The 25,478-nt window shown below is 43.0% G+C and overlaps 1 protein-coding gene across 1 annotated transcript in view; it reads left to right on the top strand.

The window, feature by feature from the left end:
- LOC132455455 (inactive dipeptidyl peptidase 10-like) overlaps window positions 1–25,478 on the top strand; it is a 234,018-nt gene that overhangs the window by 85,300 nt on the left and 123,240 nt on the right. Inside the window, exon 12 of the mRNA XM_060049316.1 lies at window positions 9,522–9,640. Within this exon, the coding sequence (XP_059905299.1) occupies window positions 9,522–9,640 (119 nt within the window). The remainder of the gene's footprint in view (window positions 1–9,521; window positions 9,641–25,478) is intronic.

Below are 25,478 nucleotides of genomic sequence, written 5' to 3' on the forward strand. Positions count from 1 at the left end.
CATATGGGAAGATGCATGTTTTGATCTTCTTACCGGTTATATCCTTGATAGTTGAGTCTCCTATAATCAGAGTGTCTAGTTCATCTGCTTTCTCTGAGATGGGCCCTTGTTGGACGGTGGCAGACACATGCGCAGCCCGCCTCCGTGGCGACTGGTTGTTCCGTCTCAGTCCGCACTGTCCGTCCGGACACATTTCAGGGGTCAGGGGTGCACAGGTGGCCGAGGCATGCGCAGCTCGCCTCCATGGCGACTGGTTCTTGTTCCGTCTCTGTCCGCACTGTCCGTCCGGACGCATCTCGGGGCTCAGGGGTGCATGGGTGGCAGGCGCGTTCGTGGACTCTTGAAGTGGCAGGAACCGGTTCTTCAGTGGCAGGGTTGATTTGAGTGACGGGCTAATCCGGCTGATACATGTAACTTTAGCTTTGGGTAGCTTAGCATTTGGTGTTGAGTGAACTTGTTGATTCACTTTGGTATGTTGCTTTGGCTTAGCGCCGACTCTGTGCCAGTGAGACGCAGCTGGAACTGTCTCTCTCTTGTCCAGCTTCGGGAAGGATACAGTGTAGCTTTGATCATCTTGCTGTATCTGAGTGAGCTCAGCAAACTCACCCATCGGCACTGTATCCTGTGATAGTCCTTTGCATTTTTCTACTGCTGCTAGTCTCGTTTCAATTAAAGCCAATGTCTGTTTCAGTTTGGCGCAGTCTGTGCATTTCCCAGTCTCCGTGCCTGAGATATCCGAATACAGAGGCATGTTGTCGATAGGAAAGTCCAAGGCTTTTTCTGCGGTCTGATCCGGGAGTAAAAAGTGCCAAAATGTATTGTTGAATCGAGCGATTGAGGACGACGGAAACAAACTATATACTGTTAGGTAAATAAAATAAGATAAAGTAGATCTGAACGATGAATTAAGTAGTTTTATCCAATGCCTATCGGAGCTTCGGGAAACATGACCTCTCTCTCTGCTCTCTCGCAGAGAGCAAAGATAAGAATTGATGTCAAAAAGAATAATTATGGTCTGAATATGATTATTAACTGGGTGAAAATACTAATACTATTAGGCTGTTGACACTGGTGATACAGTTGATAAAATAAAGATCAAACGAAGACAATGTTGGGAGGCGGTGGGGTAGGTATGGGTGAATGAATAATGCTGATGAAGGAAATAAAATAAAATAAAAAACCAAATGGAAATTAATGAATGTTAAAGGCCAGGGAAAAAAGATAGGTCTTCAAATTAGACTTTAAACTACTGATAGTGGAGGAGGATTTTATATGTATAGGGAGGTTATACCAGAGGCGGGGGGCAGCATTGGGACAGCTTTTGGTTTTTAGGCAATAGTTTGGGACAGATAGTCTAGTAGTTAATGAGAGGAAGATCTAAGAGGCCTAGAATGACAGTAAGGACTTAGTAGGTTGCTTAAATAATGGGGTGCCAACCCATTACGGAATTTAAAAACAAAAAGCAAAACTTAAAAATCCATTCTAAATTTGATAGGTAACCAGTGAAGTTGGGCCAAGACAGGAGTTATGTGCAACTGATAAGGACAGTAGGCGCATTGCAATTTTGGGAAAATGGCCTGCAAGACCTATAGTGTGGTTTGTCTTTTTAGCGCTACTTAGCAGAACAGATTTAAATTGGTCTGGGGTTTCTGGGTCTCATAACTCGGAAGCTATTTTAAAGCCATTTTCCATAGGAAATTTATCGGATTCTTAAAAAAAATCTAATAAAATAGGAGGGGCAAATTTTGAATTTCTAGTGAGGTGTGTCTTATTATTACTACTTAGCAGAACATATTTACATTGGTCTGGGGTTTCTGGGTCCCATAACTCAGAAGCTATTGAGCAAAAAGCCATTTTCCATCGGAATTAAATGGGTTTCTTAAAGAAATAAAAAAAATAGGAGTTGCGATTTCACATAGCTTTACCAAACTGCCTTAGGTCCTCTGGCAATTGGAGACTTAACCCCATAGCCGACGAACAATTTGTAAACCATGTCTCTCCTCAAACTAACTTTTTCATTGAAACCAACGCCTCCCTAGAAGTTTCCCACTCAACCTTATGGGAGACCCTCAAGGCCTACCTTCGAGTGGAAATAATTGAATACTCCTCCAGGGCAAAGAAAGCAAGAGATTGCAGAGATTGATAGCCAATACTCCTCCTCTTCTTCAACACTTTTTAAAGAAATACTGCGATTACAGACAGAATACAACTTACTTTCTACTGACATAGCCACATGTTTACTCACAAAAGCTTGATTCAACGTTTAAGATTCAGGGGAAAAGGCTGTTAAGCTTCTAGCCCAGCAAGCTCACCAAGCCCAATCATCTCACCTTATTCCTAAGATCTATAGCCAAACGGGTGAGACTATTACAGACCACTTGTAAAATAACAATAGCTTCAGACCTTTCTACAGTAATTTATATAGCTCTGAATGTGATGATAACTATCCACAGTTCAATCCCTTTTTTAATAGCCTTCACTTTTCTTTTGTTCCAGCTGAACAAAGTTCCTTACTGGGAGGTGCGATCTCCAATGCAGAGATTCTGAAAGCCATAAACTCTTTGAAATGCAACAAAACTCCTTGCCCGGACGGTTACTCCGCTATGCCCTCAAGCTATGCCCTCTGCTCCAGGCCATGTTTAATGAATCGCTGTCATCTGGGCAACTCCCACCAACCCTACGACAATCCGCAATAAAACTCATACCAAAAGGGGGTAAAGATCCACCTCAGTGCTGCTCCTACTGCCCAATTTCTCTGCTGAATGTAGATAACAAAATTGTATCCAAGGTTTTGGAAGCAAGACTGGAGACAGCGATCTCACAAATCCTTGCGACGGACCAAACTGGCTTCATCCTAAATAGACACTCTAGCTCAAATTTTAGATGGCTTTTCAATATTGTTCACTCCTCTCCGTCCCGCACCCCCCGAAATGGTTATATCGTTTGACGCGGAAAAAGCTTTTGCCCGAGTTGAATGGGAATATTTATTTGCGGCCTTAAAAAAAATCCAAACAGCCAAAGCAATTACTAACGGTCAGTAATCAGAGCAATTCTCTCTTGGCAGAGGTACGCATCAAGGCTGCAGTCCGTCCCCTTTACTCTTCGCTATTGCCATTGAGCCTCTGGCTGTAGATCTTGGACAATCAGAGTTCTTCCAGGGTATAGAACGTTGGGGCCTGACACACAAATTATCTCTATACGCAGACAACCTTCTTTTATATGTCTCAGATCCACTGAGTTCTGTTCCTTCCATTCTTAATATCCTAGCTCAATTCGGCAATTTCTCTGGCTATAAAATCAATTTCGAAAAAAGAGATGTTTCCTCTTAATCAGTCAGCCACTTCAATCCCTGCATCACATTTCCCATTTAGAATTGTCAACAAGGTGTTTAAATATCTTGGTGTACAGATCACTCCTGCTTTTTTATCCTTCTTTACAAAACATCTTGTTTGAAAAATGTAAAAACGACTTTGCTAAAAGGATTAACCTCCTCCGAATTTACCTTGTTAAAATGGTGGTGTTTCCAAAGATTCTTTACCTCTTTCAAAATATATTATTTAGCTCTTTGGAGGGATGCATATCTTTGTTTATTTGGAACGGTAAATCTCCTAGAATTAAAATAAGCGCCCTCCAAAGACCTTAAAAGCTTGCTGGACTAGCTCTATCTAATTTATTTACTATTATTGGGCATGCAATATAAAGACAATGCTACTCTGGATTGGGTGGGATCGTCTCATTGGGTGTGAGGCCTGGGTGCAAATGGAGTGTGCCTCTAGCTCATTTGGTCTAGATTTGATACTATGTGCCCCATCACCTCCTCTGCAAAGCCAATTTTGCGCTAACCAAGTGGTCTATCACTCAGTCAGTGTCTGGTCACAATTTAGAAGACATTTTAAGTTTGGTGAATTCTCCAATAAAGAATAATTGTAACTTCCCACCTTCTCTGTCAGATTCTACATTTGGAACTTGGTTCTCAAATTGCATTTAGTCCATTTCTAATCTATGTGCGGCGTTTGGGTGTTTTGCCCATCTTTCTCGATTATATAATTTACCAAAGTCCCACTTATTTAGATTTCTCTAAATTAAACACTTTGTCCAGAAAAGTATTACCTCCTTTCCAGATTTCCCAGCGAGCAATATGGTTGAACATATCCTTTCATTATCCCCTTTGCGTAAAGGTCTTATTTCAGTTCTTAAGAACTGCATATCCAATTTTTCCCCTCACTTTTTGCAGGATATTAGGAGGAACTGGGAGAGCTATCTTGGTGAGAATTTTACAGATGATCAGTGGAAGGCTGTGCTTGACTTCTCCTTGCGCCAGGCACAGTGTGATACAACTCAAAATAGTTCTATGAGCACACTTGACCAAGTCAAGACTGGTGAAAATGTTCCCTAATGTTGATCCCTCATGTCTCTGTAAAGGTCAACCAGCAGACTATATTCAGATGTTCTGGTCTTGCACCAAACTTAACACATTCTGGGCCAGCATCTTTGGCGCCTACTCTAAAATGCTTCAAAGAGTCATCACCCCCAACCCTGTATGCGCCCTATTTGGTTTTATCCCTGAAAACCATTCCCTTATAGCATTCACCTCCTTGATTGCAAGACGTTTGATCCTTCCCTCTTGGAAGGATCAAGCACCCCCCGGCTTCACTAGGTGGATTAGGGATATTATGCATTTCCTGAAGCTTGAAAAGATCAGATATACTCTTAAAGGTTCCTTGCAAAAATGTAGGAAGGTTTGGGCCCCCTTTTTAGAATACCCATGAGAGCTTACAAATACCATTAAATAATGATGACTATTGGGCTATTATCAGAGGGAAGCAGTGCACCCCCCTACCCCCCTCCTTTAATTTAAAATGTAATTGCCGTTATTTTATTATTTTATTTGATTCTTTATATATATATATATATATATTGTGGCAATCTGGTCCCAATAATGTCTCTGCGTTCCCACAATTACCACACTGTCATCCGTTTCAGACCGAGAAATTAGGCTTTTATTCACAATACATGCGACTTCAGTAGGACACGAGGATCTGTGTCCTACGTGGAACAAAAAAGGAAAAGAAAACCGATGACTCAGAGAGTCACGGTACTGTCTCGGTTCAGGGTCCTGGTAGCTGGTCTGGTCTTGCCTCGGGTTTAGAGGGGAGTCCCGTGTGTCGCCTCTGGCTCTCGATCGTCACCGGTGCGGCTGCGTTCTCTCGGGGCGTTAAGGAAGCAGTCCGGTTAAATCCAACGGTCCACTCCTCCGTAGCAGACACCTCCCGTGTGCAACATTCCCGACGTCTCCAGGCTTGCTCGTGCGTCTGGACTCTCTCCCTAAAGGGACCAAAACCACAGCCTTTTATCCATTGCCTAATTGGCCTCCTCCCCCGCCGCAGGTGTTTCTTATCAGGCTCACCAGTGCGACCTAAAATGAGCCCTCTGTCGCCGGCTGGTGGGAATCGATGGTATCTCCCATCCAAGACCTCTCCCCTGGGCGGCCCGGTCCAATAGGTTGGGGCCGGGTTGCCACACTCCTCCACCGCTGGATGAAGCCTCGGGTTGTTTTCTTCCGACCAGAGACTAGCATCTCGGCGGGACAAGGCGTCGGCGTTGGCGTGGTTCCGTCCTGGTCTGTGGTCCACCTGGAACCTAAAATCTTGTAGGGCCAGGAACCACCTCGTAACCCGGGCGTTTGTGTCCTTCGCGCTCGCCATCCACTTAAGTGGTGCGTGGTCCGTGACGAGGGTGAACTCCCGGCCCAGGAGGTCATATTTCAACTTGTCGAGGGCCCATTTGATAGCCAGGGCCTCCTTCTCCACGGTGGAATAATTCTTCTTGTTCGAGAGGAGCTTCCAGCTAATGTAGGTTACAGGGTGCTCTTCTCCCCTCCGGATCTGAGAGAGAACCGCTCCACCTCGGATGCGTCTGTGTGGACTATTAGGGGCGGAGAAAAGTCAGGGGTTACTAGGACGGGCTCCGCACATAGGGCTCTTTTAAGGTCGTCGAATGCCTTCTCTGCCACCACTGACCACGTTACCCAGGTACGCCGTCTCTTCCAGACCCAGGCGGCACTTGGTTGGGTTTGCCTTGAGTCCCGCCTTCCTCAATTAACCCAGGACTGCAGCTGTCGGAGGTGGACATCCCAACTAGCGCTGTGGATTCTAATGTTTTCTATATAGGCCGCTGCATACGCCTGGTGGGGCCGGAGGAGTTGATCCATCGTTCCCTGGAACGTGGCAGGGGCACCATGGACGCCGAATGGGAGGACAGTGTATTGGTATAGTCCCCCCGGGGTTGCAAACGCCGTCTTCTCCCGTGCGGTTCTGGTAAGTGGCACCTGCGAGTACCCCTTGGTGAGGTCTAGGGGGGTGAGGAAGCGCGCCGGACCGAGCCGCTCCATCAGTTCATCTACTCAGGGCATGGGGTAGGCGTCGAACTCCGACACTTTGTTGAGTCTTCGGAAACTAAACGTCCTGTCAGGTTTGGGGACCAAGACGACGGGGCTCGACCAAGCGCTGCGTGACTCTTCGATGACTCCGAGTTGGAGCATCTGTTTTAAGGTCTTATGAACCGCTCTACTAGTCCGTCGGTCAGGGGATGGTACACTGACGTCCGGAGTTGTCTCACCTGTAGGAGGCTCAGTAATTCCTTCAACACTTGTGACATGAAACCTGAGCCCTGGTCTGTGAGTATCTCCCTGGCGATCCTCACCTGGCTGAACAGGAGCATAAGCTCCTTAGCGACCGCTTTTGGTGGTGACGCTACTAGATAGCCTCCGGCTATCTAGTAGCGTAGTCTACTATTACTAACAAATATCTAGGTCCCTGGCTGGTTTTCGGGAGGGGCCCGACAATGTCCATAGCTAACCGTTCGAACTGTGTTTCTATAATGGGCATTGAGATCAGGGGGTTTCTAACCGAGGGTCTTGGGGCCGTACGCTGACACTCGGGGCAGGCCTGGCAAATTCTAACAACGTCGTTCTTCACCCCGGGCCAATAAAGCCTATCCAAGACTCGTTCCCCGGTTTGGTCCATGCCCAAGTGGGCTCCTAACAGATGAGAGTGGGCCATAAACAGTACCTTGTTAACGTAAGGTTGGGGTACCACCAGCTGTTCCCTTACTACTCCCCCTTTTTTGATCACTCTGCACAACAATCCTCCCCGGGTGCTGAATTAAGGGAATGGCAGGTGACTCACCGATTCCCTGTATTGTCCTTCGTGGGCGAGGATGTGACTCCAGGCATGCTTCAGGGTGTCGTCCTGAAGTTGAGCATTTGCGAACTGCCCGGGCCGATCCGTTCCCCCTCGCCCTGTCGGGTAGAAATCCGAGAACTCGGTGAGGGGTGAGCTCTCTGTTTCTCTTGGCGGGCCTGTCGGTTCCGTAGCTGTCTGGGTCTCCGGAGTGTTGTGGTCTGGTTCCCTAGATCCTGCCCAAGGGTACCTCCCGTCGAGCGGGCTGGGGGGCTCGGTAGGATGGGGTCATCTCCATCGGACCCGTCTTCCTCTGCGGATGATTCGGACGGGATTGAGAGGGGCACCCGTGCCCCATAAGCGGGTCGGCCGACTCTTCCCTGCCGTTGTGACGTGTTCCGCGGTGGCCTATACTCGGGCTTGGGCTTCCACAACCTGTGAAAGATGGGGCAGTCTCTCCCGATTACTACAGGTACAGGAAGGCGTGTCACAACCCCAGCTCGCGCGTCCTCGTCCTCTGGGAGACACTACTCCACCGTCAGTCCCTACGTGGCTCGGCGTGTCGCGTGGGGTTCCGGTCGTTGTAGCTCAGCTGCTGGGCCACCTGCCAGTTTTCCAGCTGTCTCACCAGCTCATCTACCGTCTCGGGATGGTTGCTGCCGATGGTTCTCCGGGCCTCTGGTGGTAACCGACGGACGGTATTGTCTATGAGCACGCGTTCTAGAACACTGGGCGCTTCCCCGCCCGTGAGCCATCTTGTGATCAACCTTCCGAGCTGGGGATTTGGGACTGGACGACGCCCCGGATATCAAATCTCCAGTCATGGAAACGTTGAGCCCTGGCGGCGGGGCGATGCCCATAATATGCCATTATCGCTTGCTTCAAGGTCGTATAATGGCTGTCCTGCTCCGGCTTGAGGTCTTGGCTTGCCTGCTGGGTTGGCCCGGTGAGGAAGGGTGACAAGATGTGGGCCCACTGGTCTTCCGGCCAGCCTTCCCGTCTGGCCGTCCTCTCAAAGACCTCCAGGTATGCCTCCACGTCATCATCTGGGCCAAGTTTGGTGAGTTGGCTCGTTGGTGCGGAAGCGGGTGATCCGCGTGTCGCCTGCTGGGCGAGGTGCAGAACGGCCTCCCGAAGAAGGGCGAGGCTCTCATGAGTGTCTCTCTGCGTAGCGTCAGCTAGGGCTTGGTCCCACTGTTGGCGCTGGGCGGCGGCCGCAGCTTCGGCTCCGTCTGGGCTCTGCATTGGTCGTGGGGGGTAGTCCGTAGCGGAGTCAGATTGCCTGCATCCTCCACCATATGTGGCAATCTGGTCCCAATAATGTCTCTGTGTTCCCACAATTACCACACTGTCATCCGTTTCAGACCGAGAAATTAGGCTTTTATGCACAATACATGCGACTTCAGTAGGACACGAGGATCCGTGTCACGGTACTGTCTCAGGCTCAGGGTCCCGGTAGCTGGGCTGGTCTTGCTTCGGGTATAGGGGGGAGTCCCGTGTGTCGTCTCTGGCTCTCGATCGTTACCGGAGCGGCCGCGTTCTCTCGGAGCGTCAAGGAAGCAGTCTGGTTCAGGAAGGAATCCAGCGGTCCACTCCTCCGTAGCGGACGCCTCCCGTGTGCAACTCTCCCGACGTCTCCAGGCTTGCTCGTGCGTCTGGACTCTCTTCCTAAAGGGACCAAAACCACAGCCTTTTATCTATTGCCTAATTGGCCTCCTCCTCCGGCGCAGGTGCTTCTTATCAGGCTCACCAGTGCGACCTAAAATGAGCCCTCTGTCGCCGACTGGTGGGAAACTATGGTATCTCCCGTCCAAGACCTTTCCCCTGGGCGGCCTGGTCCAATGGGTTGGGGCCGGGTTGCCACAATATCCATATATATATATATTTTTTTTTACTATTTTCCAATGTTTACTTTACTGTTCTTATACTTACTTATTTTGAAATATTGTACTAAACTGTATATGATCCGTCTGTAAACCTTCTTTGGACAATAGTCATTCTTGTGCAGATCTGGACTTAAAGGGACAAGCTGGGAAGGGTGGGTTGGGGTGGTTTGAGGGGGGGGAAGGTATTTTTGCTCATTACCCTTTTTTGCGTCAAAATATTGTGTCAAATTTGAGTAATATTTTATATACGAATGTGAAATGTTGTTAAAAAAAAGAAATGTTAAATTTCTCATGTCCATTATTATATTGTTAAAAAAATTTAGTTTAGTGAATAAAACCTCTATTTTACAAGGGTTATGTAGTGCAGTCAAGAAAGGTTTTTGGCTGAAATCTATCAAAATCAATAGATTTCAGTTCTGTCCCTAATTCCCTAATTCCCGTCTTCTCCCTCCAGTGTGTCAACTCTGGGCTTGTTTCCAAGGCGATGCCTGACCTGCGGCCTGGGGCAGGGCTGCACGTTCTTTGACGCTGACGTCAGCCCAGACTCCCAGCATGCAATTCTACGATGCAAAGGTTAGAAAATGGTGGAAGCTGCACGTTTGCAGCAAGAGGCCGCATCAAACACTGTTTAGATCAATTCTAATAATTTTTAGTTTGGTTTTAGTTGTATGGCTACTCTTTAGGATGTAAAAGGGGCACTTTGTATTTAACAATAGCCAGGTTTGTAAGTGTGTTTTTAGTTGGTAACACTTTACAATAAGGTACGCAAAAACGTGGGTAGTTACTGAGGAACGAATGAGTAACGAATGATGAACGACCAGGGGGCCCTGACAGGGCCTTAACAGGGCCCTAGTGCCAGCTAGCAATCCATTGGTTAGTGACAAGGTTAGCTAGCAAGGCCAAAAAATACGTGGTAGAACAGATGTGGCACGATGTCAAATTAGCTCTTTTTAGGAAGCTAAGCAATGTGACTGAATTATTACACTCTCAATTAATAATGAAATAACTTTAAAGCATGTACTTACATTCTGCCATGGCTTTCTCCACGCGTCCAAGATCTCTTGTAGGCTGCCTTTTACGCTTGCTCTTCCTCTGAGCCTCCATTGCCAAGTTCTTCTTAGTGAGACACGTGTAAGAACTGCGCATGTGCAAGACAGGAATACGGTTTGATGCAAAGTTATCATGACCCTGCACGCCTAAGTACTCAGTCTTATTGAGGGAAGACAGACTTTAAAAAATAAATTTAAATTGATTAAATGGCTCCAAAAGAAGAAGTTACTTCAAGCCAAAAGAAAATGCAAACTCTGCAAAAAGAGGATGAAACTGAAGGAAAACGCAAACGTTGACGGACTGCAGTGGTAAGTATTCTTCTTTTGGTACGGTTTTAATCGATGACTTCCTTTGTTTACTGATATGTCATGTTATAAATTCAAGTTCAGTAACATTAATTAAGATATGTATTTATCATGAAGAAATGTGTTGTCTTCTGTAGGCAGTGCCGACGTAATAAACAAAGAGGGAAAACGACGAGAAAGTCAGTGAGGTGCGGGTCACTGTTTGAGAGGAGCAAATTGTCCCTATTCAGCTGGATGAAATACATTTATAGGTAAGGTGTGCAGTAGGGCTGTACGGTATGGACTACAATTTATATCACAATTTATATCACTATGCAAACCGGTATCACGCGATTTCGTGCTCATGCGCACAAACGTTAATCTGTGCGCATCGTGTCCCAGATCCCGATTGTCCGACTTTTTTAGTGCTGCACACAACGAAATAATAATAATAATAATAATACATTTCATTTAGAGGCGCCTTTCAAGACACCCAAGGTCACCTTACAGAGCATATAGTCATCATACATTTTTTAAAAAACAAGACATTGTGGAAAAAAATAAATAAATAAATAAACATAAGCAATAAGAAATAAATAAAACAAAAACAAGACAAAACAAAACAAAAAAACAAAACAATCAAAACAGTGATCAGTTAGACGTTGTGTGCGAGTTTGAACAGGTGAGTTTTGAGTTGTGACTTGAAGGTTGTAATGGTGTCTGACTGTTTTATGTGTGGGGGGAGGGAGTTCCAGAGCCTGGGTGCTGAACAGCTGAATGACCGGGCACCCATTGTAGTGAGTCGTGATGTGGGGATACATAGTAGTCCAGCAGAGGTTGAGCGGAGGGAGCGGGAGGGAGTGTATTCTTGGAGGAGGTTGCAGAGATAACTGGGGGCTAGGTTGTGGAGAGCTTTGTAGGTGAGGAGTAGGGTTTTGTATTGGATACGGTAGTGTACTGGGAGCCAGTGAAGTTGAATGAGGACAGGGGTGATGTGGTCAGATGATTTGGTGCGGGTGATGATCCGGGCGGCTGAGTTCTGAATGATCTGCAGTCTGTTGATGAGTTTGGTGGGGAGTCCGGTGAGGAGGGCGTTGCAGTAGTCTATGCGTGATGTGACAAATGAGTGAACTAGGATTTCAGTGCTGTGAAATGTAAACCAATGCATTCTGAATGGGAGCGTTCTCCGACAATTAACGTCGTTTTTGAGGAGGTCTGCTTACAAATCAGAAATGTTGACATATATATAACTAGATAATAATATATACAGATATATAACTAGAGGGTGCACTGTACTATCTGCGCTCACCCCTTCTGAAGCTTCTCTCTCTCTCTCTCGCTCTCTCTCTCTCTCTCTCCCTTTCTCTCTTTCTCTCTCTCGCTTCGTTTTGTAGAGCACGTCAATTGTCGGAGAACGCTCCCATTCAAAATGCATTGGTTTACATATCATTCTGTGTAGCACTAAAAAAGTCGGACAATCGTAATCTGCGACAGGATTCAATAGATTAATAACGTTTGTGCGCATGAGCACGAAATCGCGTGATACCGCCTGGTATTGCAGCTGTTTAAGCGGGCTGTGGACGGGTCCCTCGATTCAAGGGGCCCAGAAGTAGACTAGAGATATCTCCCGTTCACTCCAATACAAGTGGGGAACAGGAATGTGTCTCCGCAAGAAATCTCTGGATATCAATCAAAGGCTCATAATAATCATTGATATACTCATAATTAGCCGTTTTATTGATTATTATTTTTGCAGGAGTAGGAGGGGTGGGCAGCTGAAAGTAGTCGTAGTGAAATAAATGTTGTTTAGGCCCGGCATCAGAGAGAGCTCAGTTAACTTCTCGTGTCCGAGGTTGAATGACGTTGATGGTTTTTAGGCACTGTGTTGACTTTTTATCACTTAAAGTCACCGAGGGATGTGTAGATAGACCTCTCGCTTATGATGCTACAATGCTAACAATGCTAGACAACGAGAATATTTCTGCATCCGGCACGTCATGTACTAGCATGAAATAGTCATGAAATAGCATATTAGCTGTTGGTGCTGGATGCATTTGTATTCAGATGTTTCTATTTCTATTTAATATTTAATATTGTTCTTTAACAGGTTTTCCCAGGGGCTGCAGTTAAGGCAAATTGATATGCTTCAGGATGGTGTGGCAGGAAGCAGTCGGACGCTGTCAAAGATGAGCTACAAATGGAGAAAAGTATGCCAGAGGGCAATCAAGAGGAGAGAAAGAAGGGGAAAGCAGAGAATTGGAAGAGGGAATGAATTTGTGATGCTGGACAAATGCAACTTCTACCACAAAAGGAAGGTGTGTGTAAACTGCGATGCCTCAGCTTCACTAAAACTTGGACCTTTGTTTTGCAATAGAATGTTGTAGTCAGAGCTTTGGATAAAATGGCAGGGGAAAGAAGAACATATCATTTGAGATTAGAGGTTAATGAATGAATCAGCGAAGAAATGTAATGTTATTATTGTTTCATGTTATGACTTGCTTTAAAAACACTTTGAAACTCATCAAATTCACATCGGTTGCGCATCTTTTCTTTTTAATATGACCAAACACAATGGCCAGCGTAATTTCTTAACCGTGCAAACAAAATAATCTTTGACTTTTACATGTTCTAGAATTTTTCATTAATTGTCGGTCCTAATGTTTATTTTCCTGTCTGCTACTACTTTATCAAAGTATGGAAGGGGGAGATTTGGAGCTACCTGGAGGAGGAGAAAATGGGTCTTCGGAATGCTGGGAATCAAAGGAAAAAGGAGAAGACCCATCCTCAGGCTGGTGACGAAAAGGTCAAGGCGCTACTTAATTCCGCTGGTCAAAAAATAAGTCTGTCAAGGGACCACAGTTCTCACGGACAGGTGGCGGGTCTACATGACTGCACTGGCACAGAGTGGCTATGTACATTTTTCTGTAAACCACAGCCAGTCATTCGTCAACCCAGTCACAGGAGCCCATACCCAAAACATTGAGCGGGCTTGGTCAGCCTACAAATCCAAGGTGTGGAGACTGCGGGGAAACCGCACAGAGAGGACACTAAAGAGCCATCTCTCATTTATCGAGTGGACTCATTGGTTGGCGAATGACCACAAAGACGGTCCCCTTGGCAGATTGCTGCATGACATTCGCCACGAACACCATCAATAACATTTCATTGAGTTTTGTTGATATAGACAGCTCTTTTTTTTGTTCGGTTTTTTCAGTGTTCATTGTTCTTGAGAAATGCCTTGTTAAAAGTGCAGCCTTTATTTTTGTTCCATTTTAAAATGCCTTTTTTTGTTTGTGTTTGTGTTTTAAATTGTTAATATTTTCTGTATTACCTTGTTATTATTATGTTATAAATGTTTAACTAAAGTGGCTGTAGATCCCTCATTGTCATCAACAGTGGTTTGGCGTTTTATAACTAACCCTAACGTGCTTCACTACTGGTAAACGAATGATTAAAAAAGCTTTGCTACTGGTAAACGAATGGTTGAAAAAGCTTAACTACTGGTGAACGAATGGTTCGTGAAAGAGTAACAACTCAGTATGATGCATTACTTTACATGAAGGTACACAAAAAGCTTCACTACTGGTAAACGAATGATTCAAAAAGCTTCGCTACTGGTAAACGAATGGTTGAAAAAGCTTAACTACTGGTGAACGAATGGTTCGCGAAAGAGTAACAACTCAGTATGATGCATTACTTTACATGAAGGTAAACAAAAAGCTTCACTACTGGTAAACGAATGATTAAAAAAGCTTCGCTACTGGTAAACGAATGGTTGAAAAAGCTTAACTACTGGCGAACGAATGGTTCGCGAAAGAGTAACAACTCAGTATGATGCATTACTTTACATGAAGGTACACAAAGTGCTTCACTACTGGTAAACGAATGATTCAAAAAGCTTCGCTACTGGTAAACGAATGGTTGAAAAAGCTTAACTACTGGTGAAAGAATGGTTCGCGAAAGAGTAACAACTCAGTATGATGCATTACTTTACATGAAGGTACACAAAAAGCTTCACTACTGGTAAACGAATGATTCAAAAAGCTTCGCTACTGGTAAACGAATGGTTGAAAAAGCTTAACTACTGGTGAACGAATGGTTCGCGAAAGAGTAACAACTCAGTATGATGCATTACTTAACATGAAGGTACACAAAAAGCTTCACTACTGGTAAACGAATGGTTGAAAAAGCTTAACTACTGGTGAACGAATGGTTCAAAAAGCTTAACTACTGGTGAACCAATGGTTCGCGAATGAGTAACAACTCATCATCAGTCAGATCCAGCTCCACCAGTCGATCCAGTGTGGGACCCAAGCCATCCCTCGACAGCGCTTGAAACCAAGGGCGGCAGGTTTAAAGCGTGCCCTGCAGCGGTGGACAATTGCTTTTAAGCCATCAGCATTACTAATGCCACATAATAAACCTTAAATGTGAATATTAATGTATGTACTGTGTGTATGTATTGTGAATATCTTTATTAAAATATGACAATCATCCCGTCTGTGTCCTGTTAATTTAATAACTAATTGTGAAATCCCAGGAAAATTCAGTTGCTTTCATAATCAATTGGTCAGTTTGCTAATTCACAGAATGATTAATTAATACAGTATCCCCTAGTCTGTTTACCAGTAACTCCTCAGTAGTTACTGAGTAACTCACTTAGGGCCCTGTTAGGGCCCTGGTTGTTCATCATTCGTTACTCAGTAACGAATACAGTATCCCCTAGTCTGTTTACCAGTAACTCCTCAGTAGTTACTGAGTAACTCACTTAGGGCCCTGTTAGGGCCCTGTCAGGGCCCCCTAGTCGTTCATCATTCGTTACTCATTCGTTCCTCAGTAAGTACCCACGTTTTTGCGTACCCTATTGTAAAGTGTTACCCGTTCGGTAGTTGTAATTTTCCTTAATGTGAACTTTTTTGGTGTTGATGTTAATACTTATATATATATATATATCAGTGCTGTCAGTTAAACGCGTTATTAACGGCGTTAACGCAAACCAATCTTTACGGCGTTAATTTTTTTTATCGCGCGATTAACGCAATTATTTTTTTTTTCTTTGGCTCAAAATAAAAAAGCAGTAGCCGTATTGCTATGTTCAAGGCAGTATGTTTGTATGTTCATCGTTTAATTGCACCATAGGCTTTTTTTTTTGTATCGTCCAGTTTTGATCAGTTTATGCCAATATTGTTATCAATAAAAAAACATTTGCACAAGGCAAGCCGATGCACTTCTCTATGTTGATAAGAGCATTCAAACGAGAAAAATTAATGGGACAAAGAAATCAAGGGATATTTAGCATAGAAAAAAGATTGCGATTAATCGCGATTAATCGTGAGTTAACTACGACATTAATGTAATTAATCGTGATTGAATATTTTAATCGCTTGACAGCACTAATATATATATATATGAATACTGTATAACATATAGCCTTCGATGTTAAAGTATTTCGGCATGGTAATTATGAAGCAAAAGGAGGGGAATTGTATTTAACACGCGCGTGGAGCGACATAACGCAGGCCTATCTATCTCATGGACATATTACAAAATGGACAACGGATTTAAAAAATGGCGCCTATTCATTCCTATGTAAACTGCTCAATGGCGCAGGGCATCATCAAGGAGAGATATGCTTCTGCATCTAGGGTCCATAGCCACACCCTACTTCAAACTTCTTGTTTTTTAGCATTGTTAGCATTGTAGCATCATAAGCGAGAGGTCTGAGCGATCGCAGTCGCATTGTTTACCGACCATGGAAGTACAGGTTACTAATCCCCCGATGATTCTCTATATGTTTTGTTGCAGAAGTTCTTCAAGGAAAGTCGTCAAATCCAGAGATAGCTTTTAACAGTTACTTTATTTGGTCAAGTATTTCGGTATGGTAAACTAATACAATGGAGCAAAAGGAGGTTGAAGCGTGTCTTTGCACGTGCTGAGCGACTCCCAGCTGACCAAAGCTATATTAACCCTATCGTATGGGCTGCCAAGAGTTTCTGGGCTGTTTCCTTTGAATCGCCCGCTAGAGGACGTCAAGTGGGCGTGCCCTATGTAGTGGGCGTGGCCGGGGTGACGTAATGGCTTCGGCTTCTTCACCTAACTAAAGGTGATGCCGTCTGTGGATGGAGCAGCCTTCAATAAGGTCTTGCTCCCCTTGTGGCTATGTATAGTATTTACGGCTTATATGTTTGGTCCTGCTTCCTAGTGGTTAAGTGAGGGTAATACAGCTTGAATCTGCTTCCTAGAGGCTATGTGGAGGCAGCTCATGTTCTTAAAATACGTAACAGTTTAACAATTATTATTTTAGATTGGTTTGCCCCTTTTTGACTTTATAAGAAAAGCACCTTGTATATACCTTTTTGAATGTTAAAACAGAAATAATAATTAGCACTCGTTTTTTAATATATATTTCTGATTCTGAAACGAGAATCAAATGCCCAATATATACACAGACCCATCAGCTGGTGTACCCAGGGAACTCACAAGGTGTTAGGAAGCAAAGGAGTCCAAAATGACCCCACATGGTATCATGGACCTATTATGTGTGGGTGCAATGAATAAGACAGATATGATGGTGGCGGTGCCAGCCCCACGTCAGGTTTCAAAAACAAGTAATACTGAAACTGAATCTCAAACTTGATCCTGAAATGTATTCAACATGAAATATTGTACAGGGAGAGGGCTGTGGCCGCAATCGATGGAGGAGGCAGTCAGGTTTGCAGGAAGACAACAACAGGAGTATGATGGACAGGGATCTGACATGGACAGGGATTTTTTTTATTTAAACATTCAGAGGAAATCAGGCCTACTGTAGGCCTATGTAAATAAGATTAAAGATGTCTAGGATAGTATAAATGATAACTGTAAATGGCAGGTGTACTTTGCTTTTCATGGAGCCATAATGTTATATTAATAAAAAGCATTTTATTGATGGGCACCTTTCAGGCCACTTAAGCACCCCTTACATGCATAATTAATAAAATATTAAAAACACTTGGGTGGAGTGTGTTTGTCACTTATGTGAAAGAGCTGGAGTAACGGAATAAGATGCAGCTGGATAGGGCGCTGAGAGGTGATGCATGAGGCATGATGGTGGCACGGCAGACAAGTACAGGAGCATGATGGACTGGGATCTGATGAGGAAACAAAGATTTTCTAACTTACGATAAAATATACTCTGAAGTTTCCAGTTTCTGCAAACAGAAGAGAAGGGGTTTAGTTAAGGCTTTGTATCATTAATAGGGTTAGACTGTGACAAACAATCAATAACAAACAAAAAAAATAAAACTACGTCTTAGTTTAAAGCCCACTCACCACGTCAAGGTGCAGGCCAAGCAACCCAGTCTCACCAATATGCGTACAGATCGCACGGTTTGACACTTTCAAAATGCGTGCAGTACATATGCCAAATGACCATTTCGCGTGCATATGATACGCAAAACCCAGCATTAACTACTGTGGAGGGCGGATGCGTCCATTTCGCGTGCATATGATACGCAAATCCCAGCATTAACTGAATGGGAAATGCAATATTTTAGGACAGATTCACCATTAAACGTGTTTCTAATGACATTTCTAGCGAGAAATGTACTTTTTCCTTGAATAATCTTCAGTCAGTGAATGTGTATGATCTTTATTAATCTTTATTATCTGAATGGGAAATGCAATATTTTAGGACCGATTCACCGTTAAACGTGTTTCTAATAACGTTTCTAGCGAGAAATATACTTTTTACTTGCATAATCTTCAATCAGTGATTGTGTCTGATCTTTAGTTTTATAGTTAGGAAGATTTTATCGTTTCAACGACGTCAGGTTGTTAGGGACGCTGCTTTCGCTAAACTAGCAGCTCACGTGTTTCCTGCGTTTGTGTTATTAAACCGTTACTTTATGTAACCTTTAATGATATCATCTTGTTAGAAACACGTATATCTGAGAGCCAACCCAGTCGACAAAAGCATACGTTGACAGTGTACGTTTTCGTGAACCCTGGATTACGTCGCATTTCAACATAAAATAGCGTGTTATACACACACACACACACACACACACACACACACACAATGCATTTCGCTGCTTAAACAACAACATATATTATATTTATGGAGTTAGAATCATGCCAAAACCCCGCATACACGCAAAACGTGTTTTGCTCACGCATAACGATTCACACGCACACAAAACGTGTTTTACTCACGCACAATGATTCATACACACGCTCAGTGTGGTTTGCAAATACAAAACATCATTCACAAACTAATGCATTTTGCTTCAGAAACAAATACAGTATGTTTTACACAAAGTACAAAAGAAAATCCTTCAAGTACACAAAACAATTCTACAAGTACGGAACACGAAAGCTGCGCGTGGATCGGAATGCATTTGCGCACGGATCGGAATGCATTTGCGCACGGATCAGCAAGGCGGAAAATTAGTGCCAAAAGTCACGTGACAAACAAATGTCCTGTGATTCACACTACACAACAACAGGTGGCGTTGTTCCTGCCAAACCGCACGGATTCGTTTCCGTGCGGTTTAGCACTTTTACCGCGCCATTCTAGGGCCAGTTAGTGGCCTTCTTGGCTTTCCATAGAATCCACACACGGTTGGCCGGCATCAAATAAAGATTTTGGGGAGAAAAAAATATCGTCCTGGCGGCCTTAAACTTACTCAACAGCGCTACCTGCTGTTGTGTAGTGTGAATCACAGGACATTTATTTGTCACGTGACTTTTGGCACTAATTTTCCGCCTTGCTGATCCGTGCGCAAATGCATTCCGATCCGTGCGCAAATGCATTCCGATCCACGCGCAGCTTTCGTGTTCCGTACTTGTAGAATTGTTTTGTGTACTTGAAGGATTTTTTTTTGTACTTCGTGTAAAACATACTGTATTTGTTTCTGAAGCAAAATGCATTAGTTTGTGAATGATGTTTTGTATTTGCAAACCACACTGAGCGTGTGTGTGAATCATTGTGCGTGAGTAAAACACGTTTTGTGTGCGTGTGAATCGTTATGCGTGAGCAAAACACGTTTTGCGTGTGTGCGGGGTTTTGGCATGATTCTAACTCCATATATATTCCCTCAAATATTATTGCTTTCAAAACATTGGCCAAAGTGGAATATCTTTTTTATTTGGGCTGCTTCTAGGACATTTTGGGTGGATTTTGAACTGTATGTGGGTAGGACGTTTTTTGCAGGACCTGGCAACCCTGCGCTGTTGCCCGGGTTGCTGAAATGCTCCGGAACAGATCTGGATCCACTATGGCCAAAAGACTTGTATGCCCCCCCTCCCCCCTTAAATAAATACTATGGCAGAATAGAGAACAAATTCATGCATTATCATTCAACTTGAACATGTGTTTTTACAGTATAGCGTGGTGGAGGGATGACGTATGTTGGCCAAGCCGGAAGCATCGCCCTGGGTTCCCTTGACAAAAAGCCAACAGGGTTTTCCATTGGATTTTGGATTATTGCAGAAAAATTAGCATCTTTGCAGCACCCCCTCAATAACTGAAAATGAATGAATAAATAAAAATATCCTTGCTCCAAAGAACGAAATGTAAACCAATGCATTCTGAATGGGAGTGTTTCTCCGATTTTTCCATGCTACACAGAACGAAATGTAAACCCATGCAAATAAAGACTTCATGGTCATAATAATTTAAATATCATTAATCTCCTGAGGGTGGTATTCTATTTTTTTCAACGGGGCTGCATCCAGTCACTTGACCGTCATGGTTGCTATGGTGGTTGCTATCGACCGCCCCCTCATACTTACATGGCTCTAAAAACCAGGCCCCCAGGATAGGCGCATACTTCCGCAATCCACCAGTGCTCAGAGGCCAAGCCTGGTATTGCAGCTCTTTAAGCTGGCTGTGGACGGGGGTCCGTCATTTCATGTGGCCCAGAAGTAGATATCGCCGTCCACTCCAATACAAGTGGGGAACAGGATTGTGTCTCCGCAAAAAATGTCTGGATATCAATCAAAGGCTCATAATTATATTTCTACCCTGTCCTAAATTTTTTTTCGTTTTTTCTTTTCAAAACGCCTCCTCAAGCGTTTTATTAGCAGTTTATGTTGGGTGGGCAGCTGAAAGGAGTCGTACTGAAACAAACGGCTCCTTGCTATGGACCTATTTTGAAGTGCACGGCTCCATTAACTTCCGAATTAAATTAAATTCCGAATTAACTTCCATGAACGAACTCCATTAACTTCCAAAGTCTGAGATTTGTCCTTTTACTTAACATGAATGGCGTTGAACACGGATATATAACACACATATCATTGAAATAGCTGTAACAGGCACGGACGTATTGATTACCTGAATGATTATGGGAGACCTACGTAATTTTCATAATATTGTTAATTGTCTAATATTAACATTTCAGTTGCGTTGGTAGGTATTTCATTTTCATTTGCTTGTTTAGCTATGTATGACAGGGTTATGGTTAGCTATGTATGACAGTTGACAATGTTGGTGTATTACAATTCATTATTTGGGTAGGCTACTCCAACTTCGTTGCTGGTCGATATGTAAACATTTACTTTTATATAAATTATTGATTGCATTTTTCGTAAATAGTTAGTTGGAAGGAATCTGTTTCTTAAGCAATAACATTGAACTGAATTTTTTAGGCCTACATACGTTTACTATGTTACTATGGTATTATATGGAGCAATCTTACATATTTATGAAGTTTCCAGATCAATAAAGTTCTATCTCTTTTTATTTGAACTGCCTGTATGTCCTCTTGATTATAGTATTACAGTGTGTACCTTGGTTATAAGCTATCATAGAATGGTGTCAATGTGGTATTGGCATATATATTCCAGAATTTGAAAAAGGATATGGATATAGAGTGGGTGACTTTATCAGTATACTCAATCGAGATGGCCACAATAATAACCGCTCTTAGATGGGTTGTAGATACTAAGTTGGTGACAATGTGGTATTGGCATATATATTCCAGAATTTGAAAAAGGATATGGATATAGAGTGGGTGACTTTATCAGTATACTCAATCGAGATGGCCACAATAATAACCGCTCTTAGATGGGTTGTAGATTAGGGCTTTGACTTTTGGCCAAAAATCATATTCGAAGTTCGTTTGTTTATTAATATTAGTATTTGAATATATTCGAATATTTATTAATAATATTTTGACCATTAAATGCCTTCAGTAATACCTGGGCTGAATCCGAATACTTAGTACATACTATTTATGTTCAGTGTCTACTCCTTGACCGTACTACATGTACTACACAGTGTAGTACGGTCTACAGCTATGCGTAGAACGCCTAGAACGGTCTACAGCTATGCGTAGAACGCCTCTGAACTCTTCCGAACACCGCCGTAACTCCACCGGATGTTTGGAGATGACGTGTCTCCCCTCAGATGCCGGCAAAATTACCTTGATAAGTTACCTGTTTTCCGTCTTGTCATCGTTGCTATTAAATTAAAAATGTCTCTTTTTACTTAATTACTTACTTTACTTTTTTACTCTTTTTAATGTCTTTTTTTCGCCGCTTTCTATGACGTCTTTCTAAGCCGCTGTTGGTAGTGTCGGGTCAGCCATCTCTTCTTCGTCCACGTAGTGACCTACCGTTGTATACTGTGGCGGTAGTACGCATTCGGAAACGTTTTCCGTACTACACAATGCACACTGAGCATTCGGACGCGCTATATTTGTGGCGTACTACAAAATGCATACTATAAGTATGAGTATTCGGATTCAGCCCTGGGCTTTGGGAGGTTTGTTTACAGGCGTTGCTATGGTTACCGGTCTTGCGTGTTCCAACGGTTTATTATGTTTCTAATAAATCGCTGTCTCATCAATACTTCATTCACTGCCTCTTCTGTGATCATTACAATATTATGAATAGACTGCATGGGTTCTCCGACGTCTCTCTCTCTTGGCCTGCCCATAACAGGTTCGAATATTAAGGGCTGCCTAATATTCGTTCGAATTTTGATTTATTTTTTTGATATTCGAATTATATTCGAATCACGAAGTTCGAAGTCAAAGCCCTATTGTAGATACTAAGTTTTATAACAGATAATTCAATACGTGAAGATTTGGTGATAGAGGTAAAGCATCTTCTTTTAAATATTATAAGCCTTGGTTTAGTTATTCAGTTCTGTTGGATTCCAGCCCACCATGGAATATATGGCAATGAAATTGCTGATAAATTAGCTAAAAGATACTAACCTAATTAGAATAATTTAACCTTAAGTATATATATATATATTTTTTTATTTATTCATTTCTTTTGTTAGTTTGTTTTATTTTGTTTATTTTGTTTTGTTAGTTAGGTTTTTTCTTTGAATTTATTTTTAGGATTTAAAGTATCATTTGCCAACGTCCTTGTCACAAACTCCTGTGTAGTAGTCCAGTAGGTGGCGGTATATGGGGAAAAACTATGATCCTCCACTAAACTAGAAGAAGAAGAAGATCTCTGCATCCGGTACGTCACGGACTAGGTCACGTGTCTTGGCCCGATAACGCGGAAGCAAATCGCTCCTGTATGTTACCCATGGACATAATAAAGGATGGACCACAGACTGGAAAATGGCCGCCCATTCATTCCTATACAAACTGCTCAGTGGCGCAGGGTAACATACAGGAGCGATTTGCTTCCGCGTTATGGGGCCAAGACACGTGACCTAGTCCGTGACGTACCGGATGCAGAGATCTTCTTCTTCTTCTAGTTTAGTGGAGGATCATAGAGGATCACTGTCCTTTGGGATCTTTAGAACCATCTGTAAATATTTTCAGATATCCATAGAATGAAGTATTTAAATAACTTGAGCAGGCATTAGCAAAACTTTGCTTGGTGAGATGCTCGCTTTTTCGAAATGGAATAAGATGCAGCTGGGTAGGCGCTGAGAGGTGATGCATGAGGCATGATGGTGGCACGGCAGACAAGTAGAGGAGCATGATGGACTGGGATCTGATGAGGAAACAAAAAAGATTATCTAACTTAAGATAAAATATACCCTGAAGTTTCCAGTTTCTGCAAACAGAAGAGAAGGGGTTTAATTAAGGCTTTGTATCATTAATAAGATAGCCTGTGATATATAAAAATATAATATTAAACTTCATAAATATGTAAGATTGCTCCATATAATACCATAGTAACGCCATTCATGTTAAGTAAAAGGACAAATCTCAGACTTTGGAAGTTAATGGAGTTAATGGAAGTTAATTCGGAATTTAATTTAATTCGGAAGTTAAGGCCAGACATGGCAGGTGAATAGGGTAACATTTTTAAATACAAGGGATCACCATGAAACTTTACCAGTCGATTACATACATCATTATAAGAAAAAAATGTATTACAAGGTTTTGAATTTTGCATATTTAATCATGCTAATTAGGCTGAATCTCATTAAATATCCACGTTTTTGCATATATTTCCGGTGCATGAATCTTAAACTGTGATAAAGCCAGGACCAAAATTCTTTTTTTATTTTTTTTATATATCAAATGACAAAAACTCCTCACATGGATTTTAGGATATCTGCTTTTATGACCTGGGAAATCAAAATATACTATCCATGGCCTTAAAAACCCTATTTTCGCCATGATTTCCAGGTAAAATGACCCATAAATCTGGCCAGGAACAATTTATAAATAAATCCATGTGTAGATGTCTTCATAACAATGCTATGTGTGAAACTGGGAAGTGTGGTGTACCTAGGTTCTACATAGGCTGAGAAATGTGCACCTAAAAATGGAAAAACACTCATTTTGAGAAAACGGCATTTAAAGATTTATATAGGGGATTTTCATACATTTATACAGCAAAAATCTACTAGAACGCAGAATAAAGGCTCAAGCTCTTAGTCATAACAGTTTTGAATATATAAAGAACATTTAAATAAATAATTTAATAACATGGCAGCCATAGAAAGCCAACAACTGCTGTAACAGGCTGGTTAATTATACGGTATTGTGCAGGTGAATAAGGTAACATTTTAACTTATACATACTGTATCATCATGAACCAGTTCATAACTTAAATCAAAATGATTACACAAAACATGCAATTCATTTTTTTAATCTAGTTTTAGTAGGCTATGGTAATTAATTGATTTGCATTTACAGAACATTGGGCCTACATTTCCATCCCTGCACCATATGTCGCCCCCTCTTCCTGTTCTTGCTGGTGCCTTTTCACTTTTCTTTCATTGCTCTCATGTTTTCTCTTTCCCTTTGTTTGAGGAGACAGGATGGCATTTGCCTTGGTGACCCTCAGCATGTCAGCTTCCCTGATGGTGTTTAGGGTGATTGTTGTGCTCTCCAGCAGGTTGTGATGGCCACAGGTTGGCCATCACATTAAGGATGGCTGACGCACCCTCATTAAAAGATGATATGGCAATGCTTACAGCCGCCTCCACTCTGTTTCTCTCCACAAACACTGTTTTTGGGCAGCGAGCCCATATAACTGAATTGAGGCACTCATTGTTATTTTGTGTGCCCCCATGCTGCATTTTTTGCAGGAGACTGTCACTTGACGTTCAATGATAAATGGGCAGAAGTGTCTGACCCACTTCCCGAGACAAATGGTTTTTTGAGTGAAGCGAGTGGCTGTCAGGGGTCTCTCCGTTGTCTTCCGCCCTCCTAAAGAAGCACCACTGGGGGTTGCATCTGTTGTGCAATGGCACTTCGTCAGTAGACATGCAATGGAGCAGGCCCGCCCATATCTCCGACTTCATGCCCTCAATGTTTCCCTGATTATTTAGAATGGCCCCCCTGTAAAAATTTTGTAGAGATTTGCACTTCTTTGCCGTGAGTTTCCCTGATCCCTTGCCACCCAATTTTTTGCCTCCACTTATCTTTCTGAGTGCAGTGCCCATTCTTTTGTGAGCGTGGTTGATGCACTCGAGTTTGGTGACCTCCTGACCCGGGTAGAGCTTCAGCTCTACTACCTGCCGGAATGCTGAGCTATCTCCATCCGACAGCATCTCCGTGTACCTGAGCTGATGACGGCTCACTGACCTACCCCACATCCTTTTGGCAGCCTCCTGCTCCATGGCCTTGCTGGAGCCAGCAAAGTTTTTAGCGCAGTCAGCCTTG

Source organism: Gadus macrocephalus, chromosome 4, assembly GCF_031168955.1.
Source record: "Gadus macrocephalus chromosome 4, ASM3116895v1".
NCBI lineage: Eukaryota > Metazoa > Chordata > Actinopteri > Gadiformes > Gadidae > Gadus > Gadus macrocephalus.